This window comes from Strigops habroptila, chromosome 1 (genome assembly GCF_004027225.2).
Source record: "Strigops habroptila isolate Jane chromosome 1, bStrHab1.2.pri, whole genome shotgun sequence".
Taxonomy (NCBI): Eukaryota; Metazoa; Chordata; class Aves; order Psittaciformes; family Psittacidae; genus Strigops; species Strigops habroptila.
In genome coordinates, this window is record NC_044277.2 from 26,947,276 (window position 1) to 26,962,017 (window position 14,742).

The 14,742-nt window shown below is 35.8% G+C and overlaps 1 protein-coding gene across 1 annotated transcript in view; it reads left to right on the forward strand.

Moving 5' to 3' along the window:
- Positions 1-14,742, forward strand: part of CNGB3 (cyclic nucleotide gated channel subunit beta 3) — an 84,607-nt gene that overhangs the window by 41,032 nt on the left and 28,833 nt on the right. Inside the window, exons 3-6 of the mRNA XM_032920346.1 lie at positions 9,575-9,729; positions 11,156-11,338; positions 11,902-12,110; positions 13,878-13,928. Coding sequence (XP_032776237.1) covers positions 9,575-9,729; positions 11,156-11,338; positions 11,902-12,110; positions 13,878-13,928 — 598 coding nt within the window. The remainder of the gene's footprint in view (positions 1-9,574; positions 9,730-11,155; positions 11,339-11,901; positions 12,111-13,877; positions 13,929-14,742) is intronic.

Consider the following 14,742-nt stretch of genomic DNA (forward strand, 5'->3'; position numbering starts at 1 on the left):
CAGGTCTAGGGCCAAGCCGGGAAAGCAGTCAGCCAGTCAACACCCAGTAAGGGGAACTGGGGTCAGCCGCAGCCAGAGGACAGCCAGGCAGGGTTGGGCTGTGCCAGGAATGATGCCAGCCTGCAGGTGTGGGGCAGGATCCATGCAGACCATGGCCTGCCGCTCAGCAGCAGCTGTAGCTGAGGAACAGGCACTACCGAAAGGAAAGGTGTCCAGACCACCTTGCTCTGCAAACAGAGGAATATAGCCATTTGTACACAAGAAAAATGACAACATGCTTTGTGGAGGCACTGTTGGGAACCCAAAATCTAACAAAGAAAATTAAAAAGACATGATTTAAGTGATCACAAAGATCACATAGGAGAGACAAATGTGAGACCTTTGTATGACCTTACACTGAAGGCTGGGAACCAACACAGAACCTGTGTCATGTGGTTCTGATGAAGTGGTGTAGAAGGTGCTGATGAAGAGGAGGACTGTATTGGCATGTAAGAGCAGACAGGAGATAGATGCCGAAGGAACAAGTAGTAGTGGATGCCTGGCATCAGAGATGAGACAAAGAAGTTGCAGCAAGTCCTAGGGAAAAGTATGTAGAAGTAGGAAAAAGAGTATGGAAGAATGGTAAGCAAAGCATCTGATAGCATAGATCAGAGGAAATGGAAGGATGTAAAGAGCTTCTATGACCTCTTCTTTCCTTTGTGCCTTTTCAAAGCCTTTAAGCCTGGCTGAAATTGTAAAAGTGTTTAATCTTCCCAGATTACCAAAGTGATTACAATGTATCATTTATACTAAGAAAGTACTCTGAAACCCTAGCCAAAGATCATGAACCCTACTCTGCAAGACAGCATATCCAAGAGTACATAAGGAAAAAATATTGTGAGTAACTGGGACTTCAGATGTTTTGGGATTACAACTCAAGATCTTTCTTACATATTCTGGGTCATATTTATAGGGGAACAAAAATTATATCTGATATGCCACCTTCATAATCTTGATATTATGAGCAAAACATGTTCATATAAAATGCTTTAAATGAATTTTTTAGATTTTACAAAATACATTAACATTCCCAACCAGTAAACATATTCTTCTAATTCTGCTTTGTAATGCAGAGAAACGCAGCTTTCAGCATTTTCAAAAAAAGGGAGCTCCAGTGTTGCAAACTGACATATGAGCACAGGTGGTTAAAGACGACTGAGTTTTGTGTTTGTACTTTGCCTTTTTCATAGCCACATCCTGGTACCTAATAGGCTATACCAGTTCTTCTCAGGCCCATAAAGGAGATTTTTTTTTTTTCCCTCTCTAATTTGGCTAATAGCAAAAAAAGATAACAAAACAAAAATCAAGCGGCAATTCGCTATGTGGTGCATAGCCAGGCTAATAAAGAGAACTCCCGCTGGTAGCATGTTCTTAGTGAGTAATGCACTTCATTTAGCTCAATTACCTCAACCAAGAAAATTACCGTGCTTATTAGTGCTTGCTATCCACCAGTTGCAGCACATCAGTTCACTAAGCAGATGCATATTAGGGAAACTATGCTCTATCAAGAACAAAATCTCAGCACCCTGGTAAACAGACCTAATATCAAGCCTCTGCAGAATCTCCAGAAGTCCTTGATTGCTGTAGGAACACCAGGGACACAAAAAGATGACACTCATGGCACTAAACTCTGATCTACTTGAGATAAAGTAAAACAAGGCCAATGCTGGGCACTTCTGGAAAAATCCCGGTTTAAACGAGGTTACAAGCATATTTTGTAAAGAGGCTAATACCATTCCTTAGTTGTTTCCATATAATCACCGTAGTACTTGAAATTGTAAACAGATGGAATGCATCCAGTACATTTTGTAAGCCTGACTGAAAAGACATTCATGTATTAAAAAATCAAAATACTTTTCTTAGCACTTATATTCCTGCTGCTTAGGTCTTTCTTTCAGACCTTGTCACTTTTAGTGCTTGGATTTGAATTTCTGCAATGGATAAATTGAGAACCTAGAAATTAAATAGCAAGGGGATGGTGTGCTGCCTGTAGCAAGACAGATTAAACTTACTGTAATCATTGCTGAGACGTATTTTCCTTCAGCCTTTAAATTCTATTCATCCTGCAGGATGCAGTTACCTATTCTATTTAATGCCATTCACTATACACAACAATCAAGTAGATATCCTGAAGTTAAAAAGGGAGCAAATTCAGAAGTTTTTCCTTGAAGAATAAATAAAGGGGTAGGAATATCATTGTACAGACTGAAATGATGCTTTTTTTTTTTTTTGACTTGCATTATTTGAAATTATGTATTCATAATATTAATATATATTTATTTTTGAGTGTATAAATGGGAGAAATTCTTTTTTTTAGTATATGTAAGGAAACAAGGGTATAGTTTGCCACAGTTTGCCACTGATTTATTCCTTTAATTAAAAGCATTTTCTGTAAATCCCCCATTGACCTTACATTTTTCAGAGGAAGAAGCTACCTTATTTTGTGATGGAAGAAATTATAATTTATTAAAAACATTTTCTCTGTTATTATCTGTTGAGTCAATTGTGTAGAAAAAAACAAAGCAATAAGCTTTGCGACTGGTACACTGGTGTGTGTAATATAAAACATTTAATTTTAAATTGCATTTATATTTGGTATAAATTACATTTATACCAAACATTTGCAAGTTCATCAGGGTCTTCCGTGATAGATCTAAGAGACATAACAGCTATTATCATTTACTAAAGAAAAACTGATTAATACTTCATGACAAATGTAAGTATTCATGACTATAATTAATCTTGCCCAACACTTTTTATTTAAACACCATGTCTCCAGATATTTACTAATTTTCCAAATATTAGCTATTTAAGATGAAAACTTTCTCTGTTGTGCAGCACAACAGAGGAAATGATGACAGGCAGAGATATGAGGATCAGAGGGGAAGTCAAATTGATCTGGCAGCATAGTCTTAGTCTGTGCCAGATAAATGATACATGGGAGAAGTGTGATGACCTGTTTTCTGCAGGGAACATGCCTACTTTTGCTGAATTTGGAAAAGAATGTGGCAGGAGTCTGCAGAAGGGGAAAGGATGGTCTTAGGTAGTGGTAATTAGAAGTCATCTCAGAGGAATGGGTTCTTTTTATCTCTCACCAAATTCCTTTGTAATAAATTCGTTTGTGGGAAGTCTATATGAAGTAAGTTCCTATACAGGTGGCTGTATAGTGGTTTACCACTAAGGAAGGTAGAATTGCAACAGACTCAGCTGCACCAAATTAATTTTGCATAATTAGCGTAGACAAGAATAGTACATGGCATAAAGTTCAGGATATTGTGAAAGTCTGTCAGGGTATCCAATAATGGAGTAACTTCAGTCGCTGTGCAAGCTGAATCTATACCACCAATTTTTTCTCTTTTATTTTTACTCTTCTTAAATTAAAGCTTCCTGGAACATATATCAGCTGAAAAGATTCTTATCCAGGTACTCACACCTTTACACACTGAAAATTATAAAATTAACTAATATTCTTCGTCATTCTACAATTATTACCCTTTCACAAATTATTTTCTTTTGCAAAAAAAAAAAAAAATTAAAATAAAGCAACCCAGTAATAGAAAACGAAAATATTACAATGGCCAAAAAGGTAAAAGAGAAGGGACTATATACTTTATCTAATGTTCATAGTGGGTAGGATAAATTGTATCAAAAGAGAGTTTTCCTTGAGAAAAAAATTTGTACAATGAGACTAGTGAAGCACCAGAATAAATTATTTAGGAAGATTATGGAATAGCCATCACAAGACGTACATAAGAATAGGTTGGGCAAGAATCTGTCAGGAATGGCACAGGTATACATCATCCTGCTTTGAGCTGTGAGGACTAGGATTGCAGGATGTCTTAAAGTTCTCTACAGTCCGATGCTTGTGTGATTTTTTTTTTTAGGATCTGTGTGAAAACAGATGAGAAATTAAAACATCTATTGAAAACTAAGTGTTTCAAATCTGAGACATTTTATTGCATGGAGTTTTTTTATATCATCTATGGGAAATATTATAGTGTTTTTCTTTTAGCTTTTTATTCTTTGTGAATTAACAAAATCTGAATAGAAAGTTTGAAGAACGGTTTATGCTGTGCTCTCGAAATCTGTACAGCACTGGATCATATGCTGGTTAAGACATTTTTCCCTTAGCCATAAATTATTATATGCTTATGTAAACAAGTTAGGAGTTTCCATTTAAACATATTTGAGTGTAACAGACGTTATGTGGGTATGATAAGAAATACCTTTAAAAATTCTTGATAAGAGGCAGAAGCCCCAGATAGATTTAATCACTTACAGATAAGAAAGCCCCAACGACACAGCACCAGATAAGAAAATCAGTGAGGTAAGGCTGCCTCACTTATTATCATACAGTTCTTTCGGAGAATATTATAGTTTTGTTCTGAAACCGTTAGTGTCAGAAAAGATTCTACCATTATTTTTTACATCATAGTAAATATGCAGTGCAATTAAACAACTTTATATCACCAGTGACATTAAAGAAATACAATTTTTCATACTTAATTGATACTTTCAACATTCATACTACTTTCTTTTGCATAGTTCATACTGCAAAATTACTAAGATAAAACCTTGTTCACATTTTCGTCTGGTACCTCAGTGAGAGTCCCATGTGTTCAACATTGAGACAGACTTCTCCTTAGAGAGTAGTGTAAAGAAGATTAGAGGACTCACAGCCTGTTGTGACTGAATAACTAGGAGGATTGTCAAAGAAACTGAGTCCAGTGCCAGTATACAGTGCCTTCCTTGAACATGGTTGCTTCTATCCATTTTGCTATATGAATACAACATGAGATCTGGGATACGGAAGATCGCTGCATTTTGTTTCAAAAACACTTGCTTAGGGACCAAATGTGCATAACCTATACAAGTCACTCATTTAAGTTCTAAGCCTTTATATATTTCAAGTTTGTTTGCTGAAAAAGATTTCCTGCCATGCTGCATATATTCTTTTACGTTCTTGGGAATCACTGCGTAAAACAGTTTTTGTGATTCTAGCTACCATAATCTTGAAGTCTATCAAATCATTTCAACTGGTCCTTGCTCATATTAGAAGGCTGTCTGGAATCCCAGCCTTTAAAGGCTCAGAAATTTTCTTCAGACTTTTAACTCATACTAACTTTTGATGTTTCTATTCATATTTATTCTTATTACAATACTGTTCCTCAGCTCAAATACCTCATTTCCCTACATGACTCTCCATCAAAATTTGAATTTATAGGCAATGGTCCTAGTGGCTATCAGGCTGTTTTTCTGTCCTTTATAAAGCCATGTTCCAAATAGCCTTGATCATTCTGAGACTTAATACAGTGACATAGCTGGTCAGAATAACTGTCATTATTGGCTCATATACTAATATTAATGCTTCCTTCACTGGCAATGTCAGACACATTGTACGGTTACATTTGCACCAGTGTTTTTCATAGCCAGATTATAGTATGCTGTTGACTAGAACACTTGGATATTTATCCTTTTGTCATCTGCAATTGATGATTCCACCCATTTACCCATTTAAAAAAGAAATTCTTACCATTTCTTTCTAAAAGCACGTCTGCTACATAATTGTAGCATTAGATTTGTTCTCATTTTTATTATGCAGTATAACTAATTCAGTTTTTCCTGCATAGGAATCAGTCCTACATTTTAATCTTCCAAATTCAACGTCTTATCAAATGTCATTAGCACACTATTATATTTTGTAGCAATATCATGAAAGAAAATATTAAAGCTCACTCCTAAAATGCCATCAGCTTCCTGTGCAGATAAAGGAGAAGGATAGGTTCCTTTAACAGGCAATTCAGAGCAAGAACCTATCTTAGTCTACTATTTTAAATGTCGCCTCAGAGAAGCCTTCTATTGACTGTCAAGGGAGCATAATAAGAATAGCAAAAGTTAGCTTTTGGAATACCCCTATTCCTGTACTAAGCAGATGACTAACATATCTTTTTCTCTTACAGAGAAACATTAGGTTTCCTAGTTATTTAGGATGTGTGAGCTCAGACTTGGAACTGAAGATAAATAAAGGTTTCTGTTTTTCTATAGCATTACCCACACTCAGATTGTCAGCACAAACTGAAGATGTGGTTTTGAATCAATATTTTTCATGATGCCTAGAACTGCATTTTACTATCTATCATCTCACTGAAACTTTTCTCAGCTATACCATCACATTTTGTATGCATTTGTGTAGCTATGCATTGTCATATCCTTCTGAAAATTGTTTATTTGAATCAGAGATTCTCCATAATTTATTCAAGACAGTAAATTGTTTTTTTCAAGACACAGTTGTAAATATAATCACAAATCATAACGACAGTGCTCAATAAAAGCATCAGAAGTTCTATTGCAAGATCAAGAATTTTATTTCCAGGAAGATAGAAGAAAGTTTCTTAAGTGCTGCAAAAAAAGGTTTAGAACTGAAATCAGCAAAAAGTGGGATGGATTTTTTTTTCAGGCAGCAGTATACTTTTATGAAATACATTTTCTCAGGGGTCACCTGGTAGATCAAAGATGGATCTGCACTCAGGTATTTGGTGTTCACGGCCAAAAAGCAAGAAAGAATTAAACTTAAATTGCAACGTACAAAAGGGTAAACTTGATTTATTCTGGAATAACCAGTTGAATTTCTTGAGCCCTGTATTTTTTGAACTCATAACACAGAAAACTTTCAAGTCATAGTTGACAATGTTACATACATTAGCAGACTCAGCACAGTATTTCTATGGCCTGTTTCTCAGGGCTATTTTCTTCCACTATGCTATAGGCATCTAAAACTCTTTTCTCTCGGCATGAGGAGAAGTAAACCACTGTAACTTTATTCACTAAACAAACAAGTTTAAACTTACAAGTTAAAAAGATAAAACCTACAGAATGAAAACATAAGAAAACTACATTGTTGTTTTTCTTCTATTCTTACATATAATGTTATTGTTAAACAAAACATGTTTAAAGTAATAACAAAACTGTGTGCACAGTACATGAGTTGTGGTCCTGACTTTTTCATTTCCTAGGCCATGTGAAATAGATACTTCAGCAGGGAACAAACATTTCCACTTTGTAAAGGAGTATATGGTGTAGTAAGTAATATAGACCTAGGTCTATTGTAACTTACTGCACAAAAGTCAGAGATAAAATTGATTAAAGAATAACATGTCAGCTTAGAGATAAATCGTAGCACCACCTAATGTGAGATATGGAGTCCAGTTTATTAAAACTGATTTAGTCAAGTTTGAATGGGCTTCACTAGCCAAAACAATTTAAAGTGCACCTCCACACAAAGCACATGTACAGTACACATCCTCAAATCAGCAGTGTTCAACATGCAGCCTCTTCCATCTGTATTAACTAAAGCAAATTTAAAGTAAGCATTTAGTTACTAGAAAATAATAGAGGAGCAAATAATGCAAATCAAATGAGAAGTAGGGCAAGGAAAATCAATTTCTCATCAACTGTGGGGCAAACAACTTTAAATGAATTCACATAATTTCTAATCAGTACCAAATAATAACGATTCCTTTGGGCTACATTGCAATGATAAAACACAAAATTCATGATAGAGGCGACTTTAACTTTTGTTGGAAAGGCTGTGAAATAATAAGAAAATCATGTGCAATTTCTAGGTTATCCCTAGAAAGCAGATAGAAGGGGGCTTTGGCATGACAATCATAATAAGTGTATTTTACTATAAGATAGCCAATGCTCTGAGCAAATACAACAACCGAAAAGAGTAAGAATTATTTGAAATTCTTTACATAGAACCTGAAAAACTAATTGTGACATGTTAGCTCAAAAAAAAAGAAAGGATTTCATTACACTGTAGATGGCCTGAGCAAAAAGAAAATGTGATGCAAAAGGAACTATGATGAGATTACAAAGTGTATCAGAACTGTTTGATTAATCTTCTGTCTGGGGAGTTTTAAGAAATAGATACTACAGAAGACTTAAATTACAGGAATGATAAGCACACAATTCCAGGCTTCTGCTACTTCTGCTTATAACAGCTGATCTCCATTTTATCCAATGGTTTTACTGCTGATGGATTTTCACATCCTTAAGTTATACTTCCTTGGGCACTGTGATGTGTGTTGTGCCTCTGGAAAACTGTACTTCTCAAAAGCTACACACATCCCACTCTGACAGTCTCCTATTTTAGTTACAGCTCCTTCTGTTAGGAACTTCAAAGTAGGTTTAGGTCTTGAAGAGAGATGGTGTTTATTCAAAGATCATTTTGTGGTGTTTTTAATATTTTCCCTACATGATACCACTACCCGACCCACTCACCCTTCCATGTCATACCACTTTCCCTCTACTCGCCTCTGGGAAGGTCTTCTTAAGAATCTGGAAGTTTCGGGCATGTTTCACTCTTGGTCTGGCTCTTCTCTTGCTGTGACATCCACAGCCCACGGTATTTGAGACAGAGATGAAAAAATGTCGAGAAAGAAAGAAAAGTTCTCTGATGTAGTTCTAGTATTGGACATAGCTGGCAGGGTTTCAGTATAAGGGTGGCAGTCACAGCCACTTACAGCCAGCTCTGACACAAGAGTGTGACATTAGCTGAAAAGTGTTGTGTCTAGGATACAGAAAAAATCCCATATCCTGGTCTCCACATAGAGGAAGACCAAATGTATGGCCCAGCTGCCAGCTGAGTGGCACTCCAAAACAGTCCCAGTTTGCATAATCAGACAGTCGCAAGTAATTGAGGATGAAATTTCAAGTATGAATAAGCCCAAAAGAGTTAATCAAAAATCACTCTCACTTGGATTTTCTAATTGACAGCACAGCATGCATAGATCCTTTTAAAAGCATTAGTTTCATTGCAGAACGTGAGTTTGCAGGTGTTTGAAAATCATTGGTACTCAAGTTTGAAGAAATGCTGTGAGTGCCAGAATATCAGCTCAGTGTTACTATGACCCTGAGTAAACCCTTAGCTAAAACAGAAGAAACTTCAGCAAGAACACAAGTTTTGTTTTCACTTAGAAAAATGGATCATCTTTTACCTTGTGTTAGCGAACACCTACAACAAAATCTAGATTAAATCGATTTTCCCAGTATTAGGAAACATAGAGTAAATATAGTCTCTCCTCCCCCACCTGCACATTAGTCTTTAACTCAGTTATGTCCTGTCATCATTAGTATGTTACCATAGAATAACAAGCATATTTTTATGCACAGATGGTAAGAATATGCCTTGTGTCTTAGCAAATATGTAGGATAAGCTCTAGGGCTTACACAGCCACAGTAGAACTTGGTGAAAAGCAGCTGTGGAAAGTCGTTGTTGCAGTGGACTATACCAGAAACAGGGTACCCTGACCTCCTCTGCTTGAAATATCGTGTAGACTGCTACTGGCATAAGCAAGGAAGCAAAAGCAGTTGAATTAGATGTCCACTTACTGTGAATTAAGTGATGTGAATAAGCACTGTGGCCAGTAAAGATCCAATCTTAATGTCTGACTTCTGCTCAGAAGTATAATTAGCACAGTTTCCTTCCATTGCTTTCCAGCACATTAAGCTTTTTTCCTTTTGTTTTAATCAGCACACAGAACCCAACACCTTCAGGTTTCAAAACAAATGATTATGCTGATGCCCAACTTCAAGAGCTTGTCCGAAAAATGCGGGAAAGGGCAACAGTCTATAAGGAAAAGCTGAAAGACCCAGTGCTGTCCTCCCCTGAAGGCAGTCCTACAGCTTGTAAGTCACTCTAGAAATAACTGTGTATTTGTTGAGTTTAAAGATGAAAATTATTTTGTGGGAACAAAAAATACTGTGATAAAATTTTCAAGTAAGTATAGTGTATTTGTCCACTCAAATGGATCAGTTTGTGCCCCTTGTTTGAAGTCAATTTATCCATATCAGTCAATAGTAAGCCCGGTCCATAGGTATGAGCTCCCTTTGGACCCCATCACTGAAGAAATAGGGGGAAAATATCCTGGACGATACATAGAATCATCCCTGTCAAGAAGTTTTCTATATTTTAAAATGCTGCCAGATATGTTTATTGATAGAGATGAATCTGAAACATATGAAAACATATATATGTCTTGTGAGTAGATATTAGTCACTCTTTAGATTAGATCAGCTGTGTAAAAGTAAATAAAATTTTAGCAATGCCAGCAGTCTTCCAGACACACTGAGGACTACAGGTACACGTTTCAAACAGAGCAAAGTCATTCAAATTTATTAATCATTCACTTTTGACAAAATAGGAAACATAAAACAAATACAATGCTTTTCCTCTTCAGAGAAGTTTGATTTTTTTTTTTTTAATTTATTTTACAAAGAATTAAGTGTGGTGATTTTATATTCTGACATCTTAGACACTTACCTTTTTTTCAATAAGCTGCAAAAAATATTGCCTGAAGTATTATAATCTACACCAGCTGATAAAGGAATGACTTTTTTCTTTAATTATTTCTTTGCTCATTTACCTGTTTTGTAATGTATTTCCTAAACCATTAAAGATCTAGTTTGCCAGTTTACTGTTAAGACTGTGTATCTTATTCAGAGGTGAAGCCATGAGAATTAATGGGACAAATGCGTGGAGAAAATTATCCAGCCCAAAGATGGAAGAACTTGGCTCAAAGGGGTGCCACAAGACTTTTGTAAGCCTAGAAACATACAAAACCATTGGCTTCCCACTAGTTTCACATGCTGCATCTTGTGTATCAGACCTCAGGAGAGGGGAGAGATAGCTCATGGCACAAACATCTTTTCTTGTACCTGGCACTAATGTCTTGTCTTCTCCCATCCTAACTGCATGCATTTTTTGCAACAGTCATGTAAAAAGAAATGCCCAGTTGCATTAATGAATGCTGAATTATGAATTAGCTTGTTTCTTGTGAGTCTTTTATGGCATTAGTTGCGGGCATTGTCCAAGGAGATGCAGTAATATTGCACTTTGTTACATGAAGTGTCCTGTTCTTGGTAGCAGATGATTATATCAGTCGTGATTTTTTTCTCCAATCTATTTTCCAAGGCATTCAGTATTACAATGAATTGTAGCTTTAGTCACTGCCAAATGTTTTTAAAAGAGATTTTATCTATATCCTGTTGAAACAGAGAGTAGTAACTGAGCCATTATTAAAATGTTGCCCTTTGTGGCATTCTATGTGGCTAGCACCAAAGAAGAAGCCTCCACCCCCAGCAAAAGAAGAGAAAAAAGAAGAAAAGAAAGAGAAAGCAGAAGCAAAGCCAGAGGAGGATCACTACTGTGATATGCTATGCTGTAAATTCAAAAAACCTCCACTGAAAAAATATTTGGAGTATCTGCAGCTACCAGACAGCATAGACTCATACACAGGTAAATTAAAAGTTATGCAATAGAATGAGGTAAAGGCATATTGAAGTCACCTAGTATATAGTACCTGTGAGCCACTATAAGATCCACATTCCAGTTTGCAACTTAGAGGACTGCATATATCCTGCCCTAAAGAACATTTACTCCAAACAGGGAGAAGACATGAAAAATGACAACAGTTGTAAAGCAGGTATGCACAAAGCTGGTATGTGAACCAACCACAATTAAACCCCAACCCTTCTGATTATTGATCTAGAATTTGTCCCATTCATTAGGGCCAAATAACTGTTTTATCAGTTATAACATCCACCAGCAACATGCAAAATGTATTGAGTTTCTTCAGACGCATTAAATTCTATGTTTTCATAAACACCTTTTTTTCCCTTTTGCAAATTCTTTGTGTGACTCCTAGCTCTACTTTAGCAGTCTGTGCTGTTGAAAAAAGGGAGAATGATAGGTTGCTCTGGGCAGAAGCATTCCCAGAGGCTGCAGTAGAATAAATGTGTCTAAAAGACTGAAAAAAGATTTTAACTTCATGCCTAAATTAGATGGTTTTTTTCTTTCAGATCACCGTTACGTAGCATGGCTTATGCTTGTGACAGTCGCCTATAATTGGAATTGCTGGTTTATTCCCCTTCGCTTTGTGTTCCCATATCAAACCCCAAGTAATACAATATATTGGTTTACCATGGACATCCTTTGTGATATCTGCTACCTGTGTGACTTACTCATTTTCCAGCCCCGAGTGCAATTTATAAGAGGGGGAGATACAATAGTAAGTACTGGAAGTGGCGTTTCCATGGGTACTAGTTTTTTGTTAGAAAAAAATAGGAATTTCCTCTAATCTGACACATTTTTTCTTGCCATGTCAAATCTACATAACTTTTTCATACCTACATTATTTTTCACTGACCTTCCATTATCCTATTTTGGAAGAAGGAGAAATATTCATTGTCTACATTCTTAAAAAGTTAAAAACATATTTGAAAGTAACAGATCAGAGCAGTTAGAACAGTCATAAAGCTGTTTCTCACCAGGAGTAAACTGGTGCAACTTCACTGGAATCAGTGCAAGAATCGTAGTTGAAGACCATATATATTCTGCTAGGGCTGGACAGGATATGCATGTTTTGTTACAGATTGTGAGATTGGGGGAGTTGGGGAAGGGGTGCCAAAATCAGAGCAAATCCCTGTAATCTTAGGATGCTTAGAAAATAACTTATATGATATATTTTATTTTGGGAAAATATGTACATTCAATTTTGCTTTTAGCTACTATTTTTGTGTTTTTTATTGAAAAATGCAAAATAAAACTCTAAGTATCTGAAAAAAGGTAAAAAGCATTAACATATCAAAAGGGCATCTGGAACTTCTTTCCTACTTTTGATTCTTTAACTTCTTAGAGAAGAAAACCTAATGTGGAAAAAAATGAGTTTTGATAACTTCAGTGGGACATTACTATGTTCAACAGATAGATAGAAAATTCAAAATTATATATACTAAAATGTAATTTGGAACTAGCTTTAGTTCAGTGCTTCACATAAAATTTTACACATTGTGCATACAAGATATTAGTGATATATTTACAGAGGAATTTCAGATAAAACTGTGCAAATAAATATAGTTTGAATATATTTTAAATGCAGTGCAGTGTAATGTATTTTTCCATGCCAAGACATTCAGTAACTGGCAATCTCGCCTAAATCCTACAAAACTCAGGTTTTATGAACAAGGTTAAATCTCTAATGTAAGAAGCTTACCTTGTATTTCCCTTGAAGCTGTTTGTACAATTCATAGATTTTAGTGTGTGAAGAGATCATCTACTGCCTGATCTCCTGCATTTACTTTAATGCTTAAACTGAAAATAGTGAAAAGTTGGCTTGTCAATATCCTTAAGATTTTAAAGCCATTTTTAAAGTGTCCCTGGTATAAATATAGAAAGCATAATAGTTACATTTCTTTAGATGCTTGTGATTACCCTTTCTTATTAAGGTATAAGCATCAGTTCCCATGGAGAGCAATTTAAAAATAAATACCTAATCATTACTAATGAATGCAGTGTTGATTATTATAATGCTAATAATGCTACCATGTTAATGCTAGTTTTCAAAGAGCTAATTTTGTACAGCACCATCAGAAACACTCTTCGCGTTTTTCTTGGAATAACTGAAGTCAAATGGAGGTTTTGGCTCTGAAATTAAAAGGATTTGGCTCAAGCAACAACTGGTACAGATGTCGTGAGAGGGAAGTTTTATGGTAGAAATGTAATATACTTTTCTAGACCAACAGCCAAGCTTGGAAAAAATCAGATAAACCCTAAACCTGATTTTTTTCAAGTAGGTCTAATAAAATCTGGTGTAATTAAAACTACTACTTCTTCGTACAGGTATTTCTCCATTCATACTTTAAGAGCATCAATGATGACAACAGCTGTCATCATTCCCACTGTCAGAAGAGAATTATTTTTACTGTCCAGTACCAGAGGCTCATTCTTGACATTCTGTTCTTGACTATGCCTTTTTGTCTTTTCGTTATCATTGTAGTCAGACAAAATGGAAATGAAGAAATTCTACCACAGCTCTATTAAATTCCGGGTAAGCAGACCCTGGGTTATAGATGCAAATATGTAAGTTCTGGCTGTAGGAATTCCACAGGATTTTTTTTCATTCACTGAAAATCACCATTGGTTTAAGAACATCACCAGAAAGCATTGGCTTGATGGTATGCCAGTGCTCAACAGCTCAAGACTACTATCTTCATAAAGGGTGGCAGAGTACTGGAACAGGCTGCCCAGGAAGGTTGTGGAGTCTCTCCCTTTGGAGACATTCAAAACCTGCCTGAATGTACTCCTGTATAACTTGCTCTAGGTGGCCATGTCTTGGCAAGGGTGGTTGGACTAGATGATTTCCAGAGGTCCCTTCCAACCCCAACCATTCTGTGATTCTGTGAGTCTGTCATAAAGTGTTTAATTGTGAAACAGAATAATTATAAATTCAATTATAAATATTAATTTTGAATAATAATAAATCAGTGAGGTAGAATCAATAAAATTCTCTGTTTTGATGACTTTTTGTCATCCCCTCACACACTGAAAGATAATTGCACAGTATGCCAGAGATTCATTAAACAAAATAAAAAGTCTTGAAGTTAGATGAAAATTCTATTTGGTGAATTCTTATTAAGTATGTCATGGTACTGAACAGGATACCACTCACACAAGTGAACAAAAATTGAAACTAAAATTTTGGACACTTTTTGCACTTTGTAAAAGCAAAGATTAATTTGATTTAAGAAAATTGTTAATTTTTTTCCTAAATTTTGTATTTGCGAACAAAGGATAGGTAGTCCGTTGTACACATACAGCTCTGTGATTCTGAGCCCACATCTCTGAAATCTCAGTTATTGTCC